The sequence below is a fragment of the Sparus aurata genome, chromosome 21 (genome assembly GCF_900880675.1).
Source record: "Sparus aurata chromosome 21, fSpaAur1.1, whole genome shotgun sequence".
NCBI classification, from domain to species: Eukaryota; Metazoa; Chordata; class Actinopteri; order Spariformes; family Sparidae; genus Sparus; species Sparus aurata.
The window spans coordinates 30,611,480-30,637,090 of NC_044207.1; the positions used below are offsets into that span (position 1 = coordinate 30,611,480).

Consider the following 25,611-nt stretch of genomic DNA (forward strand, 5'->3'; position numbering starts at 1 on the left):
TCTTAGGTCCAAGTAGAGAGAACATGTAGGGGCGCTCCGCAGTGTGCGACCCAGCAACCTCTCAGTCGCTCTGTTGTTTTATTGTCTTTAAACTGTTGTAAGCGTGTGTTTTTACTCACCTTTTTAATAAGTGTGTGGAAGATTTGTCAGCACTCCAGTGCCGCGGATCATGGGTACTTCAGTGAAGCTTTTTGTACTTTTTTGCGTGTCATTGCTGCTGCTGGATTGTGCCAGCCACGCCGAAGGACATAGCAGCGGGAGAGCTGCTCTCAGCCGGGAGCTTCTCCTGTCCTTACAGACTTCTACAGCCGGCATGGTCCCAGAGAACATACCGATGGAGCTCCGAAGGCAGTTTAAGAAGTCAAGCCATCGGAAACGAGGACGAAGAGGCGGTGTACAAAGGAGATTCAAAACTCTTCGGCTTGACAATCGCGGCAAACTACCGCCACTTCCTTCTGTCTTGCTGTCAAACGTTCAGTCTAGTAGGAACAAAATAGACGAGCTGGAGACATACGCCAAGTTTAAACGGGAAGTTAAAGACACCTGCCTCCTTGCCTTCACCGAGACATGGCTCAGTGATAGGGATCAAGACTCGGACCTGACTCTAACTGGGTTTGGTAGCCCAATTCGCACGGACCGGTCACCGGAGATCACCGGCAAAAGTCGAGGTGGGGGAGTCTGCTTCTACGTTAACCAGAGGTACTGTAACACCGTGGTGATCAGAGAGAGGATATGCACCGCTGATGTGGAATTACTGTCTATTTCTCTCCGCCTCTTTTACCTGCCTCGCGAATTTCAACAACTCTTTTTTACCTTAGTGTACATTCACCCGCGAGCCAACGCGTCAGCTGTTTCCCAGCTGATCGGTGGCGTCACAGACAAACTGGACTCTATTTGCCCTGACGCACCAAAGTTTGTCCTAGGAGATTTTAATCATTGTAATTTAAAAAAGTCCTTGAGGACATATGATCAGTATGTTACTTGTCCCACCACACATAGGAACACCGTACTGGATCTTTGCTATGGATCAGTCAGTGGGGCTTACAAATCCCAGCCTCTACCTCCCTTTGGTGCTTCTTACCACAGCAGCGTGTATCTACTGCCTGTATACAAGCCAGCCTTCAGACGTCTGGAGCAGGAGGAGAGAACAGTGAAAGTCTGGTCCGAGGATGACATCTCCTCCCTCCAGGCATGCTTTGAGTGTACAGTCTGGAACTGCTTTTATGATGTGTGTGATGATGTAAATGAACTCTCAGACACTATCTCATCATACATCACATTCTGTGTGGACTTGATAATTCCTACTAAAAAAGTGATCACCTACCCTAATAATAAGCCCTGGGTGACTAAAGAACTTAAAGGTGTGATCAACAAGAAGAAAAGAGTCTTCTATTCAGGTGACCTCCTGGAGAAAAAGGCAGTTTCTAAAGAAGTTAAGGAGCAAATAAGGAAGTCCAAAATAAAGTATAAGAATAAAATCGAAAGTCAGTATTGTAGGGGAGATCTTAGAGCCGCTTGGAGAGGAATAAAGTCTATGGCATCAATTAATCAGTCATCTTGTGAGACCAGGCAGCCCATCCGAGTAAATAGTGTGGATGATAGAAACTTGGCAAACTGTTTCAATTCGTATTTCTCCCGGTTTGAAAGGTCTGATTTTATGAATAATATTTCTATGCTGCGGGAATCTCTGTCCCCACAGAATGATATTGTGATATCCCAGGGAAATGTCACAAATCTCATCAAGAGGGTAAATATACGTAAGGCTGCTGGCCCAGACTCCATCTGCGGTCGCACTCTGCGACACTGTGCTGACCAGCTCAGTGAAGTGTTCTCACTTCTGTTCCAGATGTGTGTGGAGAGTGGCCAGATACCGACTATGTGGAAGACATCCACCATAATTCCTGTTCCTAAAGCTTGTAATCCAAGAGAACTCAATGAATTCAGGCCAGTCGCTCTCACGTCTCTTGTGATGAAGGTTCTTGAGAAAATATTAAAGGATGAAATTGTCTCCCTTATAAATGGTAAACTTGATCCACTACAATTTGCATATCAGCCTGGGAAAGGTGTGGATGATGCCAAGATTTTTATCTTAGACAGGCTATATAAGCACCTTGAGAAACCCAGTTCACATGCTAGGCTTTTATTCGCTGATTTTTCCTCAGCTTTTAATAAGATGCAGCCTCATATTTTAATTGAACGTCTTGCTTCTTACTTTGATCTACCTGATCAGATTTTATTGCTGCTCTTAAATTTCTTAACTGACAGAATTCAGCGAGTATTTGTGAATGGTTATATGTCTACCTCCATCACTTCCAACACAGGCTCTCCACAGGGCTGTGTCCTTTCTCCTTTGTTATTTATTATGTATACTGACAGCTGCAGGTCTTCCCAAGTGGACAGCCATCTTGTTAAAGATGGCTGTCACTCCTCCAGGGGGCCCAATCAGACCATGGCTGTGCATTATCTTCATTTGTGGAATGGTGCGATGACAACTACCTGGACTTAAACGTAGCAAAAACCAAGGAGTTAATCATTGAACCCTCCTGATTCTGCTGCATGCACTATTCATGGAGGAAAGGTAGAAATTGTGGAGACATACAAGTATTTAGGTACAGTGTTTGACTCCAGACTCAAGTTTGACAAAAACACAGAGTCTATTGTTAAACGGGGCCAACAACGTATCCATCTACTGCGGAAGCTGAATTCTTTTAATGTTTCTAAGAGCATTTTATGTAACTTCTATCATTCTTTTATTGAAAGCTTGTTGACATTTTCTTTTATTTGTTGGTTTTATGGTTTATCTGTGAGGGAGAAGAACTGTCTCAGCAGCATTATCAAAGTCTGTTCCAAGATCATTGGAATTCAGCTAACAGAACGGAAAAAACAAGTTATCCAGAAAGCCAGAAAGGTCATTAGTCATCCTGACCACATCCTCGGTCAGGAATTCTGTTTGATGCCCTCAGGGCGGCGTTACCTTGCCCCCCCCCCCCCCGAGGAAGACAAACAGATTTGCAAATTCATTTATTCCTTCAGCCATCAGGCTTTTAAATGCTGCTGACAGCTAATGAACACAGGCCAGGCATTGTATACCTGAGAGCCTTAATGTGTATATTTATTCATTATTTATTTCCTATTGTTACATGCTGCTAGCTCCCGTTGCCTCTGCCAACCTGCAGTACTGACAGAGTGGATGCTGTATGTGTCTTTGTTTTTGTTGTTGTTTCTTGTTTCTATGTGACTGAGGCTGCAAACTGAATTGCCCTGTGGGGATAAATAAAGTTGTTTGAATTGAATTGAATTGAATGTTCTCAGGTTGTAGGAGAAACAGGTATTTGTTGTATAGGGCCCTATGATTTCCGCAATCACGGAATTGCGGACGGAATCGCGGAATTGGCCGATTAAAATGGAATCTATTGTTAAACGCGGAATATCACGGAATTTGACATAGATTCACAAGTCCTCACCCCCCACCCCCCGTCAAAACAATGTAAGCATGGCGAAGAGGCTGCCCACGGCTACGTCTTCGTCTGCGAAAAAACTGAGAGACTCGACATTAACCCCTCAGTACAGAGCCGAGCAGTTCCCGAACGACTTGTATGTGTCAGGTGAACTGTTGTTTTGCAAAGAAGCAGACCTGAGAAATCATAATTAAAGTTGTAATGCGAGAGAGTTAGCCACCTGTCCGATTCATATTATTGGCATATCACCAGAGTGACTGTTAACTGCTGCTAACAGTAGCTGCTGTTAGCTAGCTAGCCCCGTTAGCCCTCTTAGCTGACTCTGCCTGGGCTGGAAGCTCAGAGGACAGAGGGAGGGTTGGTGTTTTCACTGCTAGCTGGTTAGTATGTTATTTATGGAGCCAGAATGGTGACTTTAAAATTTGGCATCCAAAAAAAAAATTGGCATTGAAAACAAAACCAGTACTGAAAAAGGAAACATTGTCATTGAAACATTTGTATTGAAAACAGTTGTATTGGCATTGAAACAAGTATTGGCACTGAAAAAAGAAAGTAATTCAAATAATTCAAATCCAAAAATCTTATCATTTTATTTTATTGGGATTTTTTTGTATTTTTCAATGACAATCTTCAGATTTTTTCTTCATGTCACTTTTTTTTCAGTGTCACTGATTTTCAGTTTCAACTTTCTGTCACTGTTTTGGCGTCGAGAGGGCGGGGCCTGAGGGGAGGGGCAAGTAGAGCGTGGCTCTGGGCAACACAGAGTCCAACTACCTGGCGGACTTTTCTTCAAGCTCTCTCCTGATGTGTCCAAGTCTCTGTGTATCTGGTTCTGTCCCAGAGCTCGGGAGCTCCGGGACAGAACCAGATACACAGAGACACATCAGGGAGAGAGCTTGAAGAAAAGTCCGCCAGGTAGTTGGACTCTGTGTTGCCCAGAGACGGCCAGCACACGGGCCCTAAATGGTGTATTATGGCTGGACCGTCCAGCCCCGCCTTCCCGCAGGCTGCTGTCCATTACCTTCTCAAATGATATACAAACCACGCTCTACTTGCCCCTCCCCTCAGGCCCCGCCCTCTCGACGCCAAAACAGTGACAGAAAGTTGAAACTGAAAATCAGTGACACTGAAAAAAACTGACATTGTAAAAAAATCTGTCACTGAAAAAAAAGTGACATGAAGAAAAAATCTGAAGATTGTCATTGAAAAATACAAAAAAATCCCAATAAAATAAAATGATAAGATTTTCGGATTTGAATTATTTTAATTAGTTTCTTTTTTCAGTGCCAATACTTGTTTCAATGCCAGTACAACTGTTTTTAATACAAATGATTCAATGACAATGTTTCTTTTTTCAGTACTGGTTTTGTTTTCAATGCCAATTTTTTTTTTGGATGCCAAATTTTAAAGTCACCATTCTGGCTCCATAGTAATTGACATAACGTCAAGAGTATAATTTCTCATTTTGTTGCTCATCTTTGCACATTTTTTGAATATTTACAACTTAAATTTTCAGAACAATTTTGGTATGCAAACATTTACTGGATCTGCCTGAGAGCTGACCATGTTTTTATTCAATGAAACCCAAATGAAACCCATAAAAACACAAAATATACTACTGTATGAAGACATGATGAAATCAGATGTTTTTGATGCACTTTAGTGTACTCTACGGTACAGTACTGTCACCTCAATACATTTAAGGTAATTTCTGTTTATTTTGTGTACATCTTGTCATTTACATTAAAGAAACACTGTTTTAGTAGTAAAATAAGAGTAAAAGGTAAAAAAAAAAAAAATGGATTCCCAAAATTTAAATGGAAAAAACAGAATTCCCAAAAATCTAAACGGAATTTGGGAAAAAATAAAACAGATTTTATAGGGCCCTAGTTGTATTCCAGCCGCCAGCTCTTCTCAGCAGCCAACGTGTCGCACCAGCTTGGGAAACAGCTGTAAAGTTTTGGTGCTCTTCTGAGTCTGAAAGAGGCGATCTTAGACTGGATGCTGATTAGTCCCTGTCCCCCTTCAGCCACAGGTAGGTAGAGGGCAGCTGCATGGATCCAGTGTTTGCCGGACCAGAAAAAGTCCAGGATGGCTCTTTGAATGTCCTCTATCAGGCCTCTCGGTGGTGTCAGTGCTGTTAGTTTGTGCCAGAGGGTCGAGGCAACCAAATTACTGGCAACTAGAACTCTTCCACTGTATGACAGCTGGGGTAGCAACCATTTCTATTCAGACAACCGAGCACACACTTTCTCCTTCACTCCCTCCCAATTCTTTTTCTGGAAGCCCTCTGTGCCCAAAAAGACTTCCAACATATCTTCAGTCCCTCTTTCCCCCATTCGAGTCCTCCAGGCAGACCTGGCATTACCTGTTTATTACTGTGTCCAACCCACAAAGCTTCACTTTTAGCCCAATTCACCCAAGCAGATGACGCCTTTTCATATTAGGACAGGGTGTCCTTCAAAGCCTGAGCATCACCCTGGTTGAACACAAACATATTGACACTGAGGAGAGGAGAGGAGAGGAGGAGAGGAGAGGAGGAGGAGAGGAGAGGGGAGGAGAGGAGAGGGGAGGAGGAGGAGAGAAGAGGAGAGAAGAGAAGAGGAGAGGGGAGGAGGAGGAGAGGAGAGGAAAGAAGAGGAGAGGAGAGAAGAGGAGGAGGGAGAGGAGAGAAGAGGAGGAAGGGAAGAGAGGAGAGAAGAGGAGAGGAGAGGGGAGGAGGAAGAGGGGAGAGGAATAGGAGAGGAGAGAGGTGGAGGGAGAGAGGAGGAGAGGAGATGAGAGGAGAGGGGAAGAGAAGAGGAGAGGAGAGGAGAGGGGAGGAGGGTGGAGGAGGAGGAGAGGAGAGAATAGGAGGAAGGGAAGAGAGGAGAGAAGAGGAGAGGAGAGTGGAGGAGGAGGGAGGAGGAGAAGAGGAGAGGGAGAGAGGAGAGGAGAGGAGAGGAAAGAGAGGAGAGGAGAGGAGAGAGGGGAGGAAGAGAGGAGGAGAGGAGAGGAGAGAGGGGGAGGAGAGAGGAGGAGGAGAGGAGAGGAGAGGGAGGAGAGGAGAGGAAAGAAGAGAGGAGAGGAGAGAGGTGGAGGAAGAGAGGAGGAGAGGAGAGGAGAGATGTGGAGGAAGAGAGGAGGAGAGGAGAGGAGAGAGGAGGAGAGGAGGAAGAGAAGAGGAGAGGAGAGGGGAGGAGAGGAAAGGAGGAAGAGAAGAGGAGAGGGGAGGAGAGGAGAGGAGGAAGAGAAGAGGAGAGGGGAGGAGAGGAGAGGAGGAAGAGAAGAGGAGAGGGGAGGAGAGGAGAGGAGGAAGAGAAGAGGAGAGGGGAGGAGAGGAGAGGAGGAGGAGGTGGAGAGGAGAGGAGGAAGAAAGGAGAAAGAGGAGGGGGGGGGGGGGGGCATTAACCGGGTTGTTTTTAGCATCAAGCTAATCTTGTGGAATTAGCCGGTTAGCAGCAGGTCGTGTTATTGAAGTTGTTTCTCTCTAACAAAGTTTGATTTTGAATCAAGTCTGAGGGTTAAAATTGCGCTCTCACCTCCGTCAGAGTCCGCAGCTCCTCTTCAGCTCTCACTCTCGGCATTTTATCAAAAGAAATCAACTCACTAACTCATATCCACCTGCTAACTAGCTAACAAGCTAACAGGCTAATTGTCTGCCGATCGGAGGCACTCATTTAAACACGACACACCCACATCCGCTTTTAGGCTTTCAAATTAAAAGCACTGAGAAGGCTGACTTTAGCAGAGGTTCATCATCTGAATTTCAATAGTTTAATTGTCTTTAGTGAATGAAAAACTTTATCTGACAACATCTCTGTCATAGAATCAATGCGGAGTCATGTTGTAGCCAAATATGTGATAATCAATCAGAAGAACTTTGTTTATTCCACATTTAATTTATTTTCAAGCTTTAACATATTAACAGCTCTGAGTCATCAGACTTTTCTTATTTTAAAGATTTAATTAAAGTAATGACATGAAGGTACATGAGGACACGCCCCCCTGCTGCCATGTTACCCCCTGGAACAAATGACAGCAGAGCAGGAAGTTACAGGTATGCTTTATTGATCTCTGAATATAGATTGTTAACAATCATATTTACATGAACATTATTTTTACACCTCATTAACCCAATCAGCCCCTGCACAGGAAGTCTCTGTCTCTGGTGGGCGGGGCCTCTGTCAGATGGGTGTGGCCCTCCACTCCTTGCCCTCAGTCAGAGCTCTCGGTTGGTGGATGAACACACTGTATCTGACGCCCTGATTGGCTGCCGCCCTCACAAATCGGCTGTTTGCCGTCATAGTGACGGCTCTTAGAGAGTCTCCGGTTCCAAAGATCATGAGCGAGCGCTGGTTGACCTTGGCGCTGGGCGTGAGCTGCAGCGTGCGCTCCGAGGGCTGGTCATCCACCAGGTTGAGGCGAGCGAGCAGCTTCTGAGCACGCTCCTTCTCGCCTGGACCGCCCAGCGTGTCCAGGATCACCTGGAAGTCATGGACAGCGGCACGGCAGGCAAACAGCTCCTTCCCCTGCATGAAGGCGTCGAGCTGCGGCAGCACCTGCAGGCGACGCTCCTGGGCTGCCTGGTCTGTCAGTACTGGCTCCCTGAAGGTGAAGTGACAGCGGCCATGACTCAGCGATGACACGTACGTGATGAGCGTGGTAATGTCGAGGTTCACGCGCCGACACTCCTCCACCTGCACCTGAGCAGGAAATGCCAGGCTGGCCACCACAGTGCCACGGTCTACCCGGGTCAGCTCAGACTCTTCCTCCTGCTCCTCCTGCTCCTCCTCCTCCTCCTCTTCTTCGTCGTCATCAGGCTCCTCTTCCTCCTCTACCTCTTCTCTTCCCTCCTCCATCGCCACGGCATTGACGGCGACAATGTCCCCGCGGACAGAGATTCCCATGTCCCTGAGGCGGTCGGCCATAGGGCAGGAGACACCATTGTAGAAGGCAAAGACGATGTGGGGGTGGCGGTACTGGACAGGCTGCTGGCGGCTCGCCTGCAGGAAGTCCTCGGCCTGACTGATGATGCTTTTGTCTCCATATTGGCCCCGTCCCTGCCAGATATTGTGCAGAGCCTCTGCCTTACGGCCCACCGCCTTCACCCAAGTGTGTCCGCCGTTCGCCACAACATCCACCACCAGAGTCTGCTTGCTGCCCGCGGCGTCCTGGTAGGTGAAGACGTGCAGCAGAGCGACCACGCCCTCCAGACTCTGGGCCGACTCCACGATGGCTGTCAGGTGAGTCAGGTTGGTGCTGTGCAGGTGAGACTCTTTGACCTGCAACTCTCCCGACTCCACACGCCGCAGGAAACGAAGCTCAGCCCGCAATTTACCGCACAGCTTCTGGTGACCTTCAGCCCCCGGACACAGCTGCTCCGCCCGCTGCAGCAACACCTGAGCAGAGCTGATCCTCTGCTGCAACGTCACCTGGAGAGACATGTTGCTGCATCCCACCTGAAGACAGACAGACAAGACAGGTAGAGAGAAGAGACAGACAGATAGGTTGGTTGGTTTGAGCCGATTGGTTCTACATGAATCTCTTGATCATTTCCAATGTTGATCAAATATGACGTCACGTTCTGTCCGATCATCATTATCCCACAAATATTTCCTTTATCATAAAAACGATCAACTAATCATTCAGCTTTATTGATCACCAGTGTGTGACTGACAGGTTAGATGTAGTTGTCATGATGTGTATATAACACACACACACACACACACAATCAATCCCGAGTGTTTTCATTAAATCTGAACATTAATATCAGTTCGTTAGCTCTGATTAGCTTTGACGCTAACTGTTTTCACAGCGAAATCCGACGTCAGGCAGCTAGCTGCAGCCGGTTAGCTTAACTTCAACAGTTTGGAGTTTATCAGATCGTATTTTTGGTCTTTTAAAACAGATTAAACGTCTGAAACAGCCTCAAAACCAATGTGACGTTGACTTACGGCAGCAATGACGTGTGGACTTTTAAATACGTACGTTCGTGTTCAGATATAAGCTAACTAATGCCAACGCTGATGCTAACTGGCTAACCCTTCTTCTACTGTCAGGAAGAACACGACTCTTCTTCTTCTTCTTCTGCTGCTGCTGCTGCCGCCGCCGCCGCCTCATACTGCCATCTTCTGGAGTCGGTGAACTCCATCATTTCTATCTTATATTAGTTATTCATCTGTATTCACACGTTTCTAACAGCCAAACTCACATTTCTTCAGTCAGTGTACAGCCGTTTTCTCTTCCGTGATAAATGTGAATTAAAGCCTTTGTATAAAACTGTCTGAGCGTTACTAACATGGATACACACTGAAAGATATTTGGTAATAATTATCCTTCACATGTTGCAGCTGCAGTTAGCGGTCGGCTGTGTCTCTATACTGTGAAATGTCCGTCTTTTAACTGAAGGACAGTGATTTATTGGAACGACTGTTTGGACAGAGGAGGCCTTAGACATCACTTCTCACCCGTCTACTGTGCTGTACTGACTTCTCTCTCCAGACAGCTCAACAACCATTCACACCTGAGCTCACCTAGCCTGACTGACCCACAGGTGTCCGTAACGACTCTGTAAGGACGCTCCTACATTATGTACATACAGGGTTTAAAAGCCTGTTGGTTAGAACTGAAGAAGCCTCTTGGATGAGATGTGAAATACTTTCCACAAACTGAAACAAGTTCAGTTTTCTTGTTTGTTACCCAGAATGCTTCTTGGCTGATGACTGGCCCTGTAGACTCAACGGTTTACTGCAGACCAACTATACATTTGTTAGTCATTACAGATGATGAGCAGAACAAACAGAAAAAATAAAACAGCACAGGAGATAATAAATACTTTTTATTGATCAGTTGAACAGAAGTTGATTGACAGCATGCTGAGCAGAGCTAAGGCACATAAAGCTGTGAGGTCATTGATCAGGTGGGTTTAGACAAGTTACCTGCTTCCTTTGACACAAGTTATAAAAACACAGCTGAGCAGGTGAGACGCCACGTCACACAGATTAAAAAATATAAATCATTCAGTCCAATCAGGAGGCAGCTCACCTGAACAGAACAATACACACTGCTGACAGTTAACCTGACAGGTCACCTGGGGTCGGGAGGTCACAGCAGGTTGAGGCCAAGTCAAGGTTCATGTCTTTTTATCAGCTTTTGGCCTGTTTCCTCTTCTGAACGAGCTCTGCCAACATCTTGTAACGAATCATACACTCCTCCTGGAAGAAAACAACATGGGTCAATCAGTTAACCAATCACTTAATGATCAGACAATCACAGACACAATGTGTGTGTATGTTGGAGGGCTCAGAGTGACCAGGTGTGTCCTCCACTTCTGGATTGTTTATCTATTATTAACCCTAGTTTCCTAATAAAACGACACATCTGAAACAAACGTTACAAATATATATTTTCTCCTTGCAATGATGCCATGAAATCACTTGTTTTTACTACAGAGGAATCAGCTCCTCTCAGCTTCACAGAGCTTTACAGTGACTTTCAGCTTATGTTTATGTGTTCGGGTTCAGAGCGTCAGCCTCACAGACAGAGTTGTCAGAAGTCTCAGATACAGTCAGAGCAGCTACAGGGACTGATTCCACATCAGGAGCTGCTGGATACCAGAGACAGAGTTTACAGAGACACAAGACTGGACTGAGATTAGACTGCAGACCAACCACAAAGTGATCTTAGACCAGGTGTAACCATCACTGAAGTTAGAGATCCGCAGCAGGAGCCTCACTTAACTCACCAGAAGTGACATCTGGGTTGTCAGATCTCGTTACGGACTCGTCTCCACAGTACAACAGCTACCAGCCCATCTTATTTTATGATTAGAGGATGTCAAACATGTTAGGACACTTTGGATGATGAACACAAAGCGTTCCACTCTAATGTTTCCACTGTGTCACCTGGTCTTGGTGCGATGGTGTGTCTTTGTATTTAACCTGATGAACTGTTAATCTGTCTCAGTTTTATGTAGGGCTGGGTGATTAATTGAATTTCAATTTCGGCTTCCCTTGATCATGAAAACAAGATAATCATATTAAAGCGATCATTCTGCCGCACGCCGTGTCTTGTGTGGTAAATGCAGTGAACCCTTCCATCTCCACCTGTGCACCCGGCTCCGCCCCTGCCTGAAAATGTTCGCTGTCAGCCACGCTGGTGCGTATTGCCAGTGCATGTTTTGAAAAAACGCGTAGAAGAAGACGGTAGAAGATGGCAGAAAGGCAGCCTTTGGTCGGGAAGAAAGGTAAAGTGAATTCTGTGGTGTGGAAACACTTCGATTTCGAGGAGTCTGACTCAGAACAAACAAAGATATTGTGCAAGATATGTCGCGCGACCGTGTCTGCACCTCAAGGGAACATCACCAATTTATTTAACCATTTAAAATCCACACAGAGTAATACATGACCAAGCAGTGGATCCAAGGAGGATCTAAGGAACAAAGAAACTCAAAAATGAAAAGCTCCTCGACTCCTGCCGCCGCCACACAGTCCTCAATTAAGGACACACGTTACAATGCCACCTCATCTCCACCCAGCTCCCGCAGGCATAAAGAAATAACGGATGCCGTCACATACATGACTGACAGAGACATGTGACCCATCAACACCGTTAGAGACCCGGGGTTCAATAAACTGATTAACACATTGACAAGCGGTGTGTGTTACCATCACATCACCATATCAGCAGAACTGCGCTGCCTGCCCTTTATGATGAATGTCGTGGAAAAGTTGCAAGAGAAGTGTCAACAGCGTTATATTCTGCCACCACAGTGGACCTCTGGTCGAGCCGCACCGCGATAGTGTTTATTTTTTATTTTTACATATTATTGAATTCATTTTATTGATATATATTTCTCTTATTTATTTGCATTTTTCTTGTTTTTCAGGTCAAACTTATGTTAAGAGAAATACCAGAGTTCAAAGTTCAATAAGTGCTTGTTCTCAAATCAATGAATAATCATCTTTAATAATCGTGATTACAATATCAATCAAAATAATCGTGATTATGATTTTTGCCATAATCGAGCAGCCCTAGTTTTATGTGCTCGTGCTGCTGCTGGAGACTTAGTCAAGATGTTTGCGGGTTTAACAAAGTCAATCAATCATACAACAGTCCGACTACCTGTATGGTGAAACAGGTAGACAGGTCTTCAGCCTCACCTTGCTCTTCCCAGGGACCACTTTCGCGATGCGGTCCCAGCGTTCTGCAGTGCCTCGGGGAAACTGTTGCAGAGCAAGTTCCAGTAGTTTCTGTTGGTTCTGAGTCCAGACAACAGGGTCCGCCTTCTCCCTATTGTCCTGAGGGTCCACCTCGTCTTCCCCCACCGCCATTGGGTCGAAATCTTTCTGCCGACGGCCTCTGACCTTCAACTCGCCCACTTCTGCTGCAGTCTTCCTGTTTCTCCTCCTGACTGCCACCGCTGCCTCTTCCTCCTCCTCCTGCTCCTCTTCATAGGCTCCTCCCCCCCTCTGAGTCACCACACTGTCAGCAACAGGAAGTGACCTCACAGGAGGAAGAGGTGCCTTAAGCTCCGACAGCTTCACCAAACCTGAAACACAGACAACGTGGTCAGCACGACCTGATGGTGACAACAGAACCTGACAGTAGAACCTGACAGTGACAGTAGAACCTGACAGTAGAACCTGACAGTGACAGTAGAACCTGACAGTGACAGTAGAACCTGAGAGTAGAACCTGACAGTGACAGTAGAACCTGAGAGTAGAACCTGACAGTGACAGTAGAACCTGACAGTGACAGTAGAACCTGAGAGTAGAACCTGACAGTGACAGTAGAACCTGACAGTAGAACCTGACAGTGACAGTAGAACCTGACAGTGACAGTAGAACCTGACAGTAGAACCTGATAGTGACAGTGACAGTAGAACCTGACAGTGACAGTAGAACCTGAGAGTAGAACCTGACAGTGACAGTAGAACCTGACAGTAGAACCTGATAGTGACAGTGACAGTAGAACCTGACAGTGACAGTAGAACCTGAGAGTAGAACCTGACAGTGACAGTAGAACCTGACAGTGACAGTAGAACCTGACAGTAGAACCTGACAGTGACAGTAGAACCTGACAGTAGAACCTGACAGTGACAGTAGAACCTGACAGTAGAACCTGACAGTGACAGTAGAACCTGACAGTAGAACCTGACAGTGACAGTAGAACCTGATAGTGACAGTTAGAACCTGACAGTAGACCTGAAGTGACAGTTAGAACCTGACAGTAGAACCCTGACAGTGACAGTAGAACCTGACAGTAGAACCTGACAGTGGCCGTTAGAAACTGACAGTGACAGTAGAACCTGACAGTAGAACCTGACAGTGGACAGTAGAACCTGACAGTGACAGTAGACCCTGAGAGTAGAACCGGACAGTGACAGTAGAACCTGACAGTGACAGTAGAACCTGACAGTAGAACCTGACAGTGACAGTAGAACCTGACAGTGACAGTAGAACCTGACAGTAGAACCTGACAGTGACAGTAGAACCTGACAGTAGAACCTGACAGTGACAGTAGAACCCTGACAGTTAGAACCTGACAGTGACAGTTAGAACCTGACAGTGACAGTAAGAACCTGACAGTGACAGTTAGAACTGACAGCCACAACATGATCAGAATTTACCTGGCGTGTGGCTCACATTGTCTTTCATCTGTTTGACTTTAGTCGTCACCTGTGGACGAGAACAGATTCAGTTTGTGATCACTGAAGGAATCAGATGATGGTTCCAACAGCCGCAGTTACTCTGACATTAGATACATAAGTCAGCGACCAGAGTGGAACACTGGTTCTGCCCGTCTGTACAGTGAACTTATCCCCAGTATGATCCAACCAGTTGAAACAGGCTTACATCAGTCACTGATCGTCCCAGTTCATGAGCAATCTTCTCCCAGCGACCAGGAGACCCTCCAGGGAATTTAACCATCAACCTGCTGAGGAGGCTGAGCTCATCCTCCATCCATACTGTAGGCTGAGGACATAAACAGAGAGAGAGACATCATCCAGGTGTCTGTCACATCTGTGGTTCACTTCAGTCTGGTCTGCAGCCTGAGAACATGCTGTGTCTTCAATAGTATGAACTGATCACAAAATATAACTGATCAATAACATCACACCTTCTTCTTTGGAGCTCTGGGGTCCTGCAGCCAGTCATCCATCTGGTCCTCAATCTCCTCGATGGATGTGGTCTGGTCGTAACTCTGGCAGGTCAAGTTCTCCGATGATGGTTCATAAACAGGAAACTCCACCTTTGGCTTTTTGACCTTTGGCTTCTTCTCCCCTGAACAGACAGTGGACAGGAAGTTAACCTCACCGGAGGGTTAGGGTGAGAACAGGTGACAGAGCTTAGACAGGAAGTTGAGGAAGTGAACAGTACGTTTACAGTCTTATTACTGATTCACAGAAATTATAACCAGCTGTTGATTAACAGTCTTTACTTGGGGTAACTTCCTGTTCAGCCTCAGCTTCTTCTCTCTGCTGCTGCTTCATCTGCTGGTAGTCTTCATAGTACTGCTTCACCTCCTGAAACACACAGAGACCAGGACTGAGAACAGGACTGAGACCAGGACCCAGACCAGGACCCAGACCAGGACCCAGACCAGAAACCATGTCTGCATTGCTTCATCTTGTACCTGGACAGTCTGTGGCAGGTTTTTGATGGACAGGTAAAGCCAGATGCTCAGCTTCAGAGGGAGGATGTCCTGCCAGTGAGGTCGGTCCTGAACTCTGAAACAACAACCAACCAGTGACAAACGCAAACAAACCAAGGAAACCGAAAGTACAGAGGTGATGTCATAGTGATACCTGTCAGTCCGGTCCTGGCCGATACACCTGAGATCCTCTGCAGGTCTGGAGATAAGCTTCTTCTTCTTCTCTTTCTTTTTCTTACTCAGCAGCTCATCCTGGAAACATGAAGGATTGATGATCAGATCACATGATTGACTGGCTGAGTGTCTGTTGAGTTGTGGTTGGCTGTCTATATATCTGCTGTGCTGTGATTGGCTGTCTTACCAACTGTTTCTCTAGGTATATGGACCAGATGACTGCATAGTGTCCCACAGTGAGAATGAGGAAGAGGAGGAAAGCCAGCTCTGCATTACTCATCTTCCTCACTCGTCTGTAGTAGAAGACCGGCTGCCGCCAATCAGGAAGGCCATTCACCAGGATGTCATCGTACCTGCAGAACCACAGAAATGTGTTAGTCATAGAGCATTCCATCTATAGAGTCCTCAGAGGAACTACAAGTGTGGACTAGTTACAGGTGTCTGAGGACTAGTTACTCTTGACTGAAGACTAGTTACAGTGGTCTGAGTATTATGTAAAGGTGTGTAAACTAGATGTAGATGTGCAGGGACTAGCTGTCCTCTGATTGGATGAGGGTTGCTGTATGTGGACTCACGTGCGTCGTCTCTCTTCGTCCTTCAGGACTTCATAAATGGCGACCAGCTGAAAATGAAAAAACAAACCTTTGAGTGAATTAAACATTCAATTTGATGGATTTTATGGTTGTTAAGAGTAAACATCAGTTGCTCTGTAATTTCCCGTACAGTAAGAGTTTGAGCGGGGCTACAGAGGGGTGGTGCAAACCTTTGATGGCCTGAACAACAGAAGAAACGCTTGATTGATTCTTCAAAGTACATTTTGGTTAAAAGCTTTTCTTCTACTGTTATATTTCCAGGAGAGTAGATACTCAGCAGTAGGCGTCTTTGCACATGTTCAAAAAGTTCATTTGGGATTACACACTATGAGAAATAGTGCCCGATCGATTCATTGGCAGGCCGATATTATCGGCCGATATTAGGCAACTATCGGTATCGGCATTTATTATGGCCGATAAATGAATATTTGAAAAATAAAATAAAAACACCGAAAACACCTTCCAACCATATTATGAGTGCTGGCATCCACCTGAGGGCACTCTACAACAGGTCGAGTCTATGCCACCTGATTGACGTACAGGACGGCCAGTCTGAGATCTCTTCTTGTAGGGTCAGGCGTCACGCGCAAACGCGCTAGCTACTGCAAAACACAAGCGAGCCAAGTGTCCTGGTTAGCTGCTTCAATTGATATCAACAAAAGAAGGGATATATTCAGATGGTGTTTACAGATATGACTGAAGAAGAGCAGCTATTAACATTACTGCCCATGAAAGAACGCGCACAGGGAGAGGACATTTTTCAGGCATTCAAAAAAATGTATGGAGAAAACCAGCAGCTCCCGGTGTGTATGGTACTGCTTTTATCTGTGTCAACGGTGCCTTGCATCTGTTGACACAGAACACGTGTTTGGTCAATATCATCCTTCTTGTGTCCAAAATAATTCCAGATAACTGAAGCTGCTTTTCTTTTTGGCACCAAGTCTTCGTTTTCGCAATTTTCTCTTGTTCGTTGCTCATTTTTCAATGTTGTTACCAGCGACTCACTCCATGTGCAGGGGCTGGTCTGCTTCTGCACTCTGATTAAGAACTAATGTGATTGGTGGATCGCTGTGTGTGTGTCAGGTACCCTTGAAACTAGATGAGTTCATTTGCGTCCTACATCACAGGCCCTGCAATGTGACTATTGCACACACGTACATCGCGATGGCGATGCTCAAACGATATATCGTGCAGCCCTACCTTTTTTTTTTTTCTTTTTAAGTATTTTTTTGGCCTTTTTATGGCTTTATTGAAAGTTCAGCTGAAGATATGACAGGAAACAGGGGGAGAGAGAGGGGGAGTGACACGCAGCAAAGGGACCCAGGCCGGGAGTCGAACCTGGGTCCGCTGCAGAGCCTCGGCACACGGGACACGCGCTCTACCAACTGAGCTAAACGACACCCCGTGCAGCCCTACTTTGTGCCAACCCCTAATTGTAGGTGGAACATTATCAATCCATCTAAGCAATATATTTTTCTGAGCAGCAAATGTGAGAATACTGAGCAGCCTTCTTTGATGAGACCCTTTAACTAGGCAGGCCGAGAAGAAGAACCTGAGGATCGGCATAAAGCTGGACATTAAAAATCAAATGAAGTTTGCTAACAATTTTACCCCAGTACTCCTCAACATGGATACATGTCCACATACAGTGCCTATAGCTTCCTACCTCTACTTGACATTTAGAACACTTTTCAGACAAACTTGAATTCATCCTGTGTCTGAGCTGAGGTGTTATCTGCAAACGATGTAATATTCTAAACTGGGTCTCTCTGGTTCTGTTACATATGGAGATCTCTCTAGCTCTAGCATGTCCCCGGCTGAGAACTGCCTTCTTGCCTCTACCAAGTAGTAAACGTTACATGTGTGAGGTCTGACAGTCAAAGTTATACCTGCTTTGATTCTGAATGAAGCTGCGAATTTGCAGATACCTGAAGAAGTGATTGCTGGGGAGACCATATTTCTGTCGGATTTGGTCAAACTAGTGCAGTGCCCGTAAGAAAAGTGTATTCCTATAAAAAAAGTGGGAGGTTAAGCAGCTTTTTCATGGATGGCCAAATGAGGCTGTGTTTGAAGGTGGGACGTCAGGGATATTTAGGTTTGTAGTGAAATCTGATATTCCAGGGTATAATTGGCCGTTTCTGACTATTTTTGATTTTGCCATTATATTTCACCTTAAAAGCTATTTACTTGGTGTCATTATTTTCAGCACAACCTCACATGTGTGACTGTACAGTTATTTTTTTATTTTGACATACTGTATTAACACAATGGACCTAAAATCACAAAAAAACATGAAATCCGAGTAGAAAAAGTTTTTTTACTGTGAAAACCACAAATATGTTTAACAAACCATTTTTATTTACTTATGCAAGTATAATGCAAATATAAATTGTTGTTTGCTAAATTTGTGCATACATTTTAAACATTAACGAAGTTACATGTAACTATTTACATTTAAATGCAGGCAATGCTCAGGTCTGCCTGTGCTCCTTGAGAGCTGCACTGCCTGCTCCACATTCAGCTTCTCCTCATTATTCTGACTCATTAAACAAAAAACCGACTCCACTACACACTAAACACACTACATAACACACTAACTACACACTCCAAACACGCTAAATGTCACAAATCTCTCAACTCTCACTATCGCTGTCTGTACACCGACCGTCGTTGCCTGTCAATCATCCGCCTACGTCCCTCCCACAACTTCCTGTTCCTCAACAACCAAACTTGCTACTTGGACACTTTCGTGACAAAAGCCCGTTTTTACCGTTTCTTCCTGCACCAGACACAAAGCAAACGTGACGGCAATGTTCGCGAAAAAGCGTGGCGGACATTATTTACCCTAGGTCCGGTTTTGGACGTGCCGATGCGTCCGGTCCGTCGCCTCTGGAGGTGGGCCGTGTAGCTAGCGGCTAGCAGCCAATTTATTTATACCCTGAAAATTTACTAAATTGATTTATTACCTCCAAAAACAGCTGGTATAGATTTTGTTGGGTTTAGGGCTGGGACGACGCGTTAACGTAGTCGACGACATATATTCGTCAACATGAATAATTTGCGTCAACGCGTCGTCCCAAACAGGAAGTGGTAGTACCTGCGAGGCTGAGAATAGCCCCTCTCACACAGAGACGCTGCATTAACGCTGCAGCGGCGGTTCGTCAATTCTCCGCCGTTGGCCATTCACACAGAGCGAAGCACCGCTGGAATAAAGACGAACCGCCAAGTAATTCACACAGAAAGCTGCGCTGCCGCTCCTACAGAGACGTGACGGTACATCACGATGATGACGCCGGGGTGCTTCCCAGGTGTCCCCCCTGTCAATCTAAACCCGCGGACTGTTTATAATGTGTAGTGATTGGCCCCCTAAACATCCTGGAAGATGAAAGAGTTACGTTTTTCGCACTAAATTACATTATTACATTATCGGCATCAGTAAACAGGTCGCTGTATGACTCGGGGACGATCGGGAGGGCTGACCATCATGGTGATTTCTATCAACACAAAAACTGAGTTTTTGCCGGTGACGAAGAGTTGGTAGGACAGGCGGGAGGACGGACGCTGCTCCGCCTACAACTGTGTATTTTTTACCTCATATAAGTTACCAATATTGAGCACATGTTGGATATAGATGCACCTACAGACACGACCTACGTGTTCACATGTGAGCCCTGCAAGCCGAAAACAACAATAATTTTGACTTTTTTCGACTTTTTCCTCTCGAGTTGAGAGTCATATTTCTTCTGGCATGTGAATGCTAGGCTATTAAATTTTGTTTCACATACAACGTATGTTGATTTATTTAACGCTGAGTTAAATGAGTGTAAGTAGTTGCTAAAGCTACTTTTTTTTAGCAGTAGTTTTACAAACTACATTTCTCCAGGGGTAAAAATGTAGTTTCTTCAAACTGCTGCCAGGCTGAACTACATGTAGTTTTACAAGTTACGCTTGCAAAGTAGTTTCCCCAACACTAATAATAACCATTATATAAATCCAATAGGAAAAGAAAATAAAATAGAAAGAAAAAACACAGCTGGTAGGGCACTGGTCCTGATGGCAGTGAGAATGATCATAATATCAAAAACAAGAGAAATAAAAGTCAAACCCACAAAACAAAACAAAACATTCAGACCTGCCTCTCAAGTCTGGTATCTTTAAGAGCATCTTGTGAGCGTCATGCTTCCATAAAAGTAAACATACACCGTGAAGCATCACGTAATTTAAATGGGAGGTAATTAACGGGTGCGGCGTGAATAAATACCGCCCATATATTTCTAGATGACTATACAAAATAATACCCACTGAGATTTCTTTCTTTCTTCCTGAAAGATATATCCCGGTCTGAATCAAGAGTCTTTCAGCGGGGGAACATTTTAGGAAGTTACGGCGAAAGATGGTCTCTGAAAGCCCCAGGTAAAGCACCTGGCAATTAGTAGCTCACCTCACCTGTCCATCATTGGACAGCTACAGAGAGTCAACAAATGCTGAGGCCTCTTCTGGAAAATCAAAGGTTTTAACCATATCATTCACTGTAATCCTGAGGGAAGCGGGGTAGATCATGGCATAACGAGCTCCCTCGATGTTCTGGAGCTTCTTCCGTACCTGGTCGTATTCGCATCGTCATTTCTGTGTAGCAGTAGCAAAGTCCGGGAAGAAGTGAATCCTCGCTCCGTCCTGTCGAATGTCTTTGAGTCGTCTAGCAGCATCCATCACCCTTTGCCGGTCACTGAAGTTGTGTAACCTCACTATCATTGCGCATGGAAATCTTGAAGTCTGGGGACTGGGGAGCCTGTGCGCCCTTTCTAACTTGACTCGGCCAGCTTTGGTATCCAGCTCTAGGAGCTGGGGAATCCAAGACTCCATAAACGTTGTTGGGTTTGTCCCCTCCAGCCTCTCTTGCAGGCCAATAATCTTCAGGTTTTTGCATCGACCTCTATTCTCATAATCGTGGAGCCGCTCTGTCAGCTCCCTCGCTGTTTTTTCCAAAGCTAGCAAGCACTGATCAGCATCAGTAGACGCATTTTCCACCACTAAAATTCTCTGTTCCGCTAGTATTAGCCACTAGCATAGCATCGTCGTCTTGGGGGAAGCCACAGGTGTATCCTTCTTCTTCAAAAGGTGTTTAGTAGGCATTTTACCCGCAGGTTTGCTCAAAAATCGTTTTTTAGGGACATCAACCGGAGTCGTCACTCCGTTTTTTCTTGAGATTGATCACCACCTAGGACTGGGCGATTAATTGAATTTCAATTTCGATTTCGGCTTCCCTCGATCATGAAAACAAGATAATCGTAATAAAGCGATCATTCTGCCGCACGCCGTGTCTTGTGTGGTAAATGCAGCGAACCCTTCCATCTCCACCTGTGCACTCCACCCCGCCCCCGCCTGAAAATTGACGCTTTCAGCCACGCCGGTGTGTAGCGCCAGTGTAGAAGAAGACGGTAGAAGATGGCAGAAAGGCAGCCTTTGGTCGGGAAGAAAGGTAAAGCTAATTCTGTGGTGTGGAAACACTTAGTTTCAAGGAGTCTGACTCAGAACAAACGAAGATATTGTGCAAGATATGTCCCGCGACCGTGTCTGCACCTCAAGGGAACACCACCAATTTATTTAACCATTTAAAGTCCACACAGAGTAATACATGACCAAGTAGTGAAGGAACAAAAAAACTCAAAAATGAAAAGTGCCTCACCTCCTGCCACCGCCACACAGTCCTCAGTGAAGGACACACTATGTGTTACCACCACGTCAGCAGCATTATATTTTGCCACAACAGTGGACCTCTGGTCGAGCCGCACCGGGATAGTGTTTATTTTTTTATTTTTGCATATTATTTAATTCATTTTATTGATATATTTTTCTCTTATTTATTTGCATTTTTTTTTCAGTTTAAACTGATCGTGTTAAAAGAAATACCAGAGTTCAAAGTTCAATAAGTGCTTGTTCTCAATGAATAATCATTTTTAATAATCGTGATTACAATATTAATCAAAATAATCGTGATTATGATTTTTGCCATAATCGAGCAGCCTTATCACCACCCAGAATAAAAAATGCCTATATTGCAGGATAAGTGCGCCAGAGCTCCAACAAAATGTGGCTACTCAGGTGCTTGCATCACCAGCTCCAGACAGGGAGGTTTTATTTTCATTCTGTTTAACAACAGTAGCTCAGTTTTACGAGTCCTCTTTTGGTTATATTTGTTTCTTTGATTTAAACAGCACTCACAGGCCCTCTGTCCTTCACATATTGTTTGTGGTTTTTTTGACAATCCCGCTTCTGGTGAATAAATAAGTTTAATTTACCAATTACACCTGGTTTTATGTTGCTTCCGAGCTGGGTCGTAACACTCTCACTGCCACAAGAGGGAGATGCTACAGGTTTATCACTGGTACACTACTGTTAGAGTGTGTGTGTGTGTGTGTGTGTGTGTCTTACTTGTCTGAACTGAGTTTCAGCATTTTCATCTTTGTTCTTGTCAGGATGCAGAGAGAGAGACAGCCGACGATACGCCTTCTTTATTTCTGCTGCTGAGGCATCCTGAGACGGACAGACAGACAGACAGACAGGTCAGAGAGAGACAGACAGGTCAGAGAGAGACAGACAGGTCAGAGAGAGACAGACAGGTCAGAGAGAGACAGACAGACCTGAACCTGGACACAGTTTCTGATCTTAACAGATTAAATATGTCAGTGTTACACATTTACGGGGCATCGTTTAGCTCAGTTGGTAGAGCGGATGCCCATGTACAGAGGCTCCGTCCTCACTGCAGCAGCCCCAGGTTGGAGTCCCGGCCTGGGGCTCTTTGCTGTGTGTCACTCCCCCTCTCTCTCATCCTGTTTCCTGTCATATCTTAAGCTGCTCTGTCAATAAAGCCCCAGGTTCTTTTAAAAAAAACAAAAAAAAGTGAGTACATGTACTCAGTTACACCACTGTTGTCATGTAATTAAACACTTTTGGTTGCTGCTGTTACCTCATAGATCACCTGCCAGTGTTTCAGTCAGACACACCTGGTGGACTTACCTGTGTGGATTGGCTTGTTATAAAAGGTTGTATTACTGTAACAGTGAGTAGTCTTAGCTCTGTGCCAACAGTTGACCCTGGGAGAATTAACCCCTCTTCACACACATTGTTGAGCCCGGGCTAGGAGAGCTGTTAGCCCCGGGGTCAACATGTGTGTGAAGAGGGGTTAAGTTCCCCCAGGATGAGCCCGGGGTCATCTGCGGTGTGAAAGGTTCTACTTACCTGTATCACCTGCAGTTTAACGTAATTCACCACAAACTACATCCTGTTACATTACACGGAACTAGCTGAACACTTGGCCTGAGCTAGCTGTTAGCCCGAGCTAGCTGTTAGCCCGAGCTGGCTAGTCTCAGTCACACATCTGGAACTGAACTAATTTCACCAGCTGGAGCCAACAGGAATCACTACTCTGCTTGAAATGCTACATAGCTTAGCCCCGCTATGTGTGCGTGGCGCTCAGCTGTTATTAGCATTAGCAACCAGCTCGCGGCTGCTCGGTTACCATGGAGACATTAGCAGTTAGCACGGACCTGGTCTAGGGACAGGAACTGGTAGAAGGTCTGTGGGATCTCCTCCACCAGGTCCAGCAGCTCCAGATCCGCGTCCCATGCGCTCAGAGGGGGCGAAGAGACAAGCAGGCTCAGGAAGACCAATAAGGACCCGCAGGGACCCGCACAGACCCCCATCACCGAGACACCGTTACAACAAGTCGGACAAAACACCGTTACAGAGCAGCCAGTGCTACAGCCAGCTCAGCGATGACCGACCCGGAAATACTGCCCTTCTTCTACTTCTTCTTCTGCTGCTGCTGCTGCTTCTTCTTCTTCTGTAGTTAGGCAGACTAGGCACAGCTATGGTGTATTGCTGCCCCTACTGTTTGTTATTAAGACCTACATCAGATCCTTTTGTGCAGTCCTGTTCTGTGAAGATAATCCACCAGTTTCTTTGTTTGAACCCAACAATCCAGATTTAGAAGCGTGCACATGTTAAAAACTGTTTCCCCGTCTGCTCCAAGTGTCCTGCAGAGAGTCCTTCTTTGGCTGGAGTATATTTTGCACTGGAGTAGTTCATGTTTTACTGTCTCACTGTCTCCACACTCACATGAGCCATCAGGATGCTTCCCGATCAGAACCAGCCCACTCCTCAGCCCACAGTGTCCAGCCTGCATCTTGAGACGACTACAGAGTCTTTTCTCCTCCAGCTAACGGTGCTCTTGTCTTTACTGACTCTCTCCTGCACTGTAAAGTTCGCCCTTCCCTTCTTTTCCTTCCCCCACTTCTCTTTTAGAGACCTGTTTATTCTCTCTGTGTACTCCGGTGCCCCATATTGTAAATGAATTTGCACTCTTTCCTCCTTCACCGCCTTCTTTGCCGTCTCATCCATCTCCTCGTTCCCTTTCACACCCACATGTGCCGGAACCCACAGAAACCCACCTTGTGAGTTCTGAACAAAGACTGTAAGAGTTCTACAACTACATCAGGTCTGGACTTGGATTTAGTTTCCCTTATTGTGGTTAAAGTTGCTGCTGAATCGCTGCACATGATTGAATTTCCCTGTTTATTGTCCTCAACCCATGTTAATGCCACAGAGCTGCCACCAGTTCTGCTGTGAAGACATGATCTGAAGTTCTGTTTCCTTCTTTATAACCGACTTCAGGTCTGCTAATACCGACTGCCACTCTCATGATCCGCTGACCCGTCTGTATAAATGTGTAGGTGGTCACCAGCCTCTGCCAGACTTTCACCTCCTTTACTACATCCTCTGACATCATTGATTTGCTTTTATTCAAAAACTTTAGGTCAACAATGGGATCTGGAATCAACCATGATGGTACAACTGGACGACATACTGGAGGACAGACACTAATACCCACACCGCCTCCAGCCTGCAGCAGCACCCCCGTCAGTCCGCAGCAGCACCATCAGCCCACGTTTGGATCTCGGGACAAAATAAAAGTTTTCTATGTCAGTATTCCAGCGGTGACTGCAGCGACACCTGGAGGATTATCTTAAAACCACACAAAAGACATGAAGATCTGAACAACTGAATACATCATATTTAATCTATTACAAATTAAAATACAAAAATAGTATCAAAGAAATGACATTTACATTTACATTTAGGGCATTCAGCAGACGCTTTTGTCCAAAGCGAATAACCCTAAGCACATTTGTCACAAGAAAGGAATCATAACCAGGGGCGATCCTAGAGTCTGAGGGGGCCCATCGAACAAGCATTCATAAACAAAAATTGTGGAATGTAAATATTTTTTCCTTCTCGTGACCTGGAGGTGCTGACTGAACTGATCTGACCTTTGAACCATGGCATGACATGTTACAAGGCATATTATATATTATTTACATATGCAGTTATAATCAATCAATCAAGTGGAATATTGAATTCACAGTTTAGCATTATCAACATTTGGAAGTGGAAGTTATCCTCTTTTGCTGGGTTAGGGTTAGTTTCCTGAGGGAAGATGATAAAGTGATACTTAAAACATTGTAACATGTTATTGTCATTCATATAAGGTGCTGACACATTATTGAATTAGAATTCCTCAAATTCAACTTTTGAATGTTCTTCTTGGGTGTAGCTTTCTTTTCATTGTTTACTATTTACATTTCATATAATAGAGACGATGTAATTTAACATAGTTCCAACACAGAGGAACTAACTCATGTGCTTGAGCACCGCGGATACTGACGTTTGTACATTTAGTGCATGAAAAC

The 25,611-nt window shown here is 45.3% G+C and overlaps 3 protein-coding genes and 3 long non-coding RNA genes across 13 annotated transcripts in view; 2 read left to right on the forward strand and 4 right to left on the reverse strand.

Annotated features, from left to right (window-relative positions):
- Positions 1 to 7,150, reverse strand: part of LOC115572697 (E3 ubiquitin-protein ligase RNF31) — a 41,449-nt gene extending 34,299 nt beyond the window's left edge. For all 7 annotated transcript variants that reach the window (XR_003982125.1, XM_030403087.1, XM_030403088.1 and 4 more), the window contains exon 1: positions 6,980 to 7,150. Coding sequence is in view for 6 of the 7 variants with exons in the window: in XM_030403087.1 (XP_030258947.1) it covers positions 6,980 to 7,024 (45 nt within the window). In the remaining variant the exon portion in view is untranslated. The remainder of the gene's footprint in view (positions 1 to 6,979) is intronic.
- On the forward strand, positions 5,009 to 15,650 carry LOC115572745 (uncharacterized). The gene is made up of 3 exons (XR_003982146.1): positions 5,009 to 5,142; positions 6,281 to 6,284; positions 15,637 to 15,650. It is a non-coding gene; the product is annotated as an uncharacterized LOC115572745 (long non-coding RNA).
- On the reverse strand, positions 7,324 to 9,582 carry c21h7orf25 (chromosome 21 C7orf25 homolog). 2 transcript variants are annotated; one of them, XM_030403125.1, is made up of 2 exons: positions 9,429 to 9,582; positions 7,324 to 8,899 (listed from the first exon to the last, which is right to left on the reverse strand). In XM_030403125.1, the coding sequence occupies exons 1-2, from the start codon at positions 9,558 to 9,560 to the stop codon at positions 7,625 to 7,627; spliced, it is 1,407 nt and encodes a 468-aa protein (XP_030258985.1). In that variant the 5' UTR covers positions 9,561 to 9,582; the 3' UTR covers positions 7,324 to 7,624. The 2 variants fall into 2 exon arrangements, with proteins under 2 accessions (XP_030258985.1, XP_030258986.1); XM_030403126.1 differs by having other exon boundaries at positions 9,395 to 9,549.
- On the reverse strand, positions 10,261 to 23,697 carry dnajc1 (DnaJ (Hsp40) homolog, subfamily C, member 1). Its single transcript, XM_030403120.1, has 12 exons — positions 23,410 to 23,697; positions 22,295 to 22,396; positions 15,845 to 15,891; positions 15,457 to 15,622; positions 15,250 to 15,347; positions 15,078 to 15,171; positions 14,883 to 14,967; positions 14,562 to 14,725; positions 14,297 to 14,416; positions 14,071 to 14,119; positions 12,602 to 12,990; positions 10,261 to 10,654 (listed from the first exon to the last, which is right to left on the reverse strand). The coding sequence occupies exons 1-12, from the start codon at positions 23,563 to 23,565 to the stop codon at positions 10,586 to 10,588; spliced, it is 1,539 nt and encodes a 512-aa protein (XP_030258980.1). The 5' UTR covers positions 23,566 to 23,697; the 3' UTR covers positions 10,261 to 10,585.
- Positions 12,997 to 13,962, reverse strand: LOC115572738 (uncharacterized). The gene is made up of 3 exons (XR_003982129.1): positions 13,815 to 13,962; positions 13,136 to 13,613; positions 12,997 to 13,071 (listed from the first exon to the last, which is right to left on the reverse strand). It is a non-coding gene; the product is annotated as an uncharacterized LOC115572738 (long non-coding RNA).
- Positions 23,655 to 25,356, forward strand: LOC115572746 (uncharacterized). The gene is made up of 2 exons (XR_003982147.1): positions 23,655 to 24,086; positions 24,678 to 25,356. It is a non-coding gene; the product is annotated as an uncharacterized LOC115572746 (long non-coding RNA).
- Positions 25,357 to 25,611: the final 255 nt, after the last annotated feature.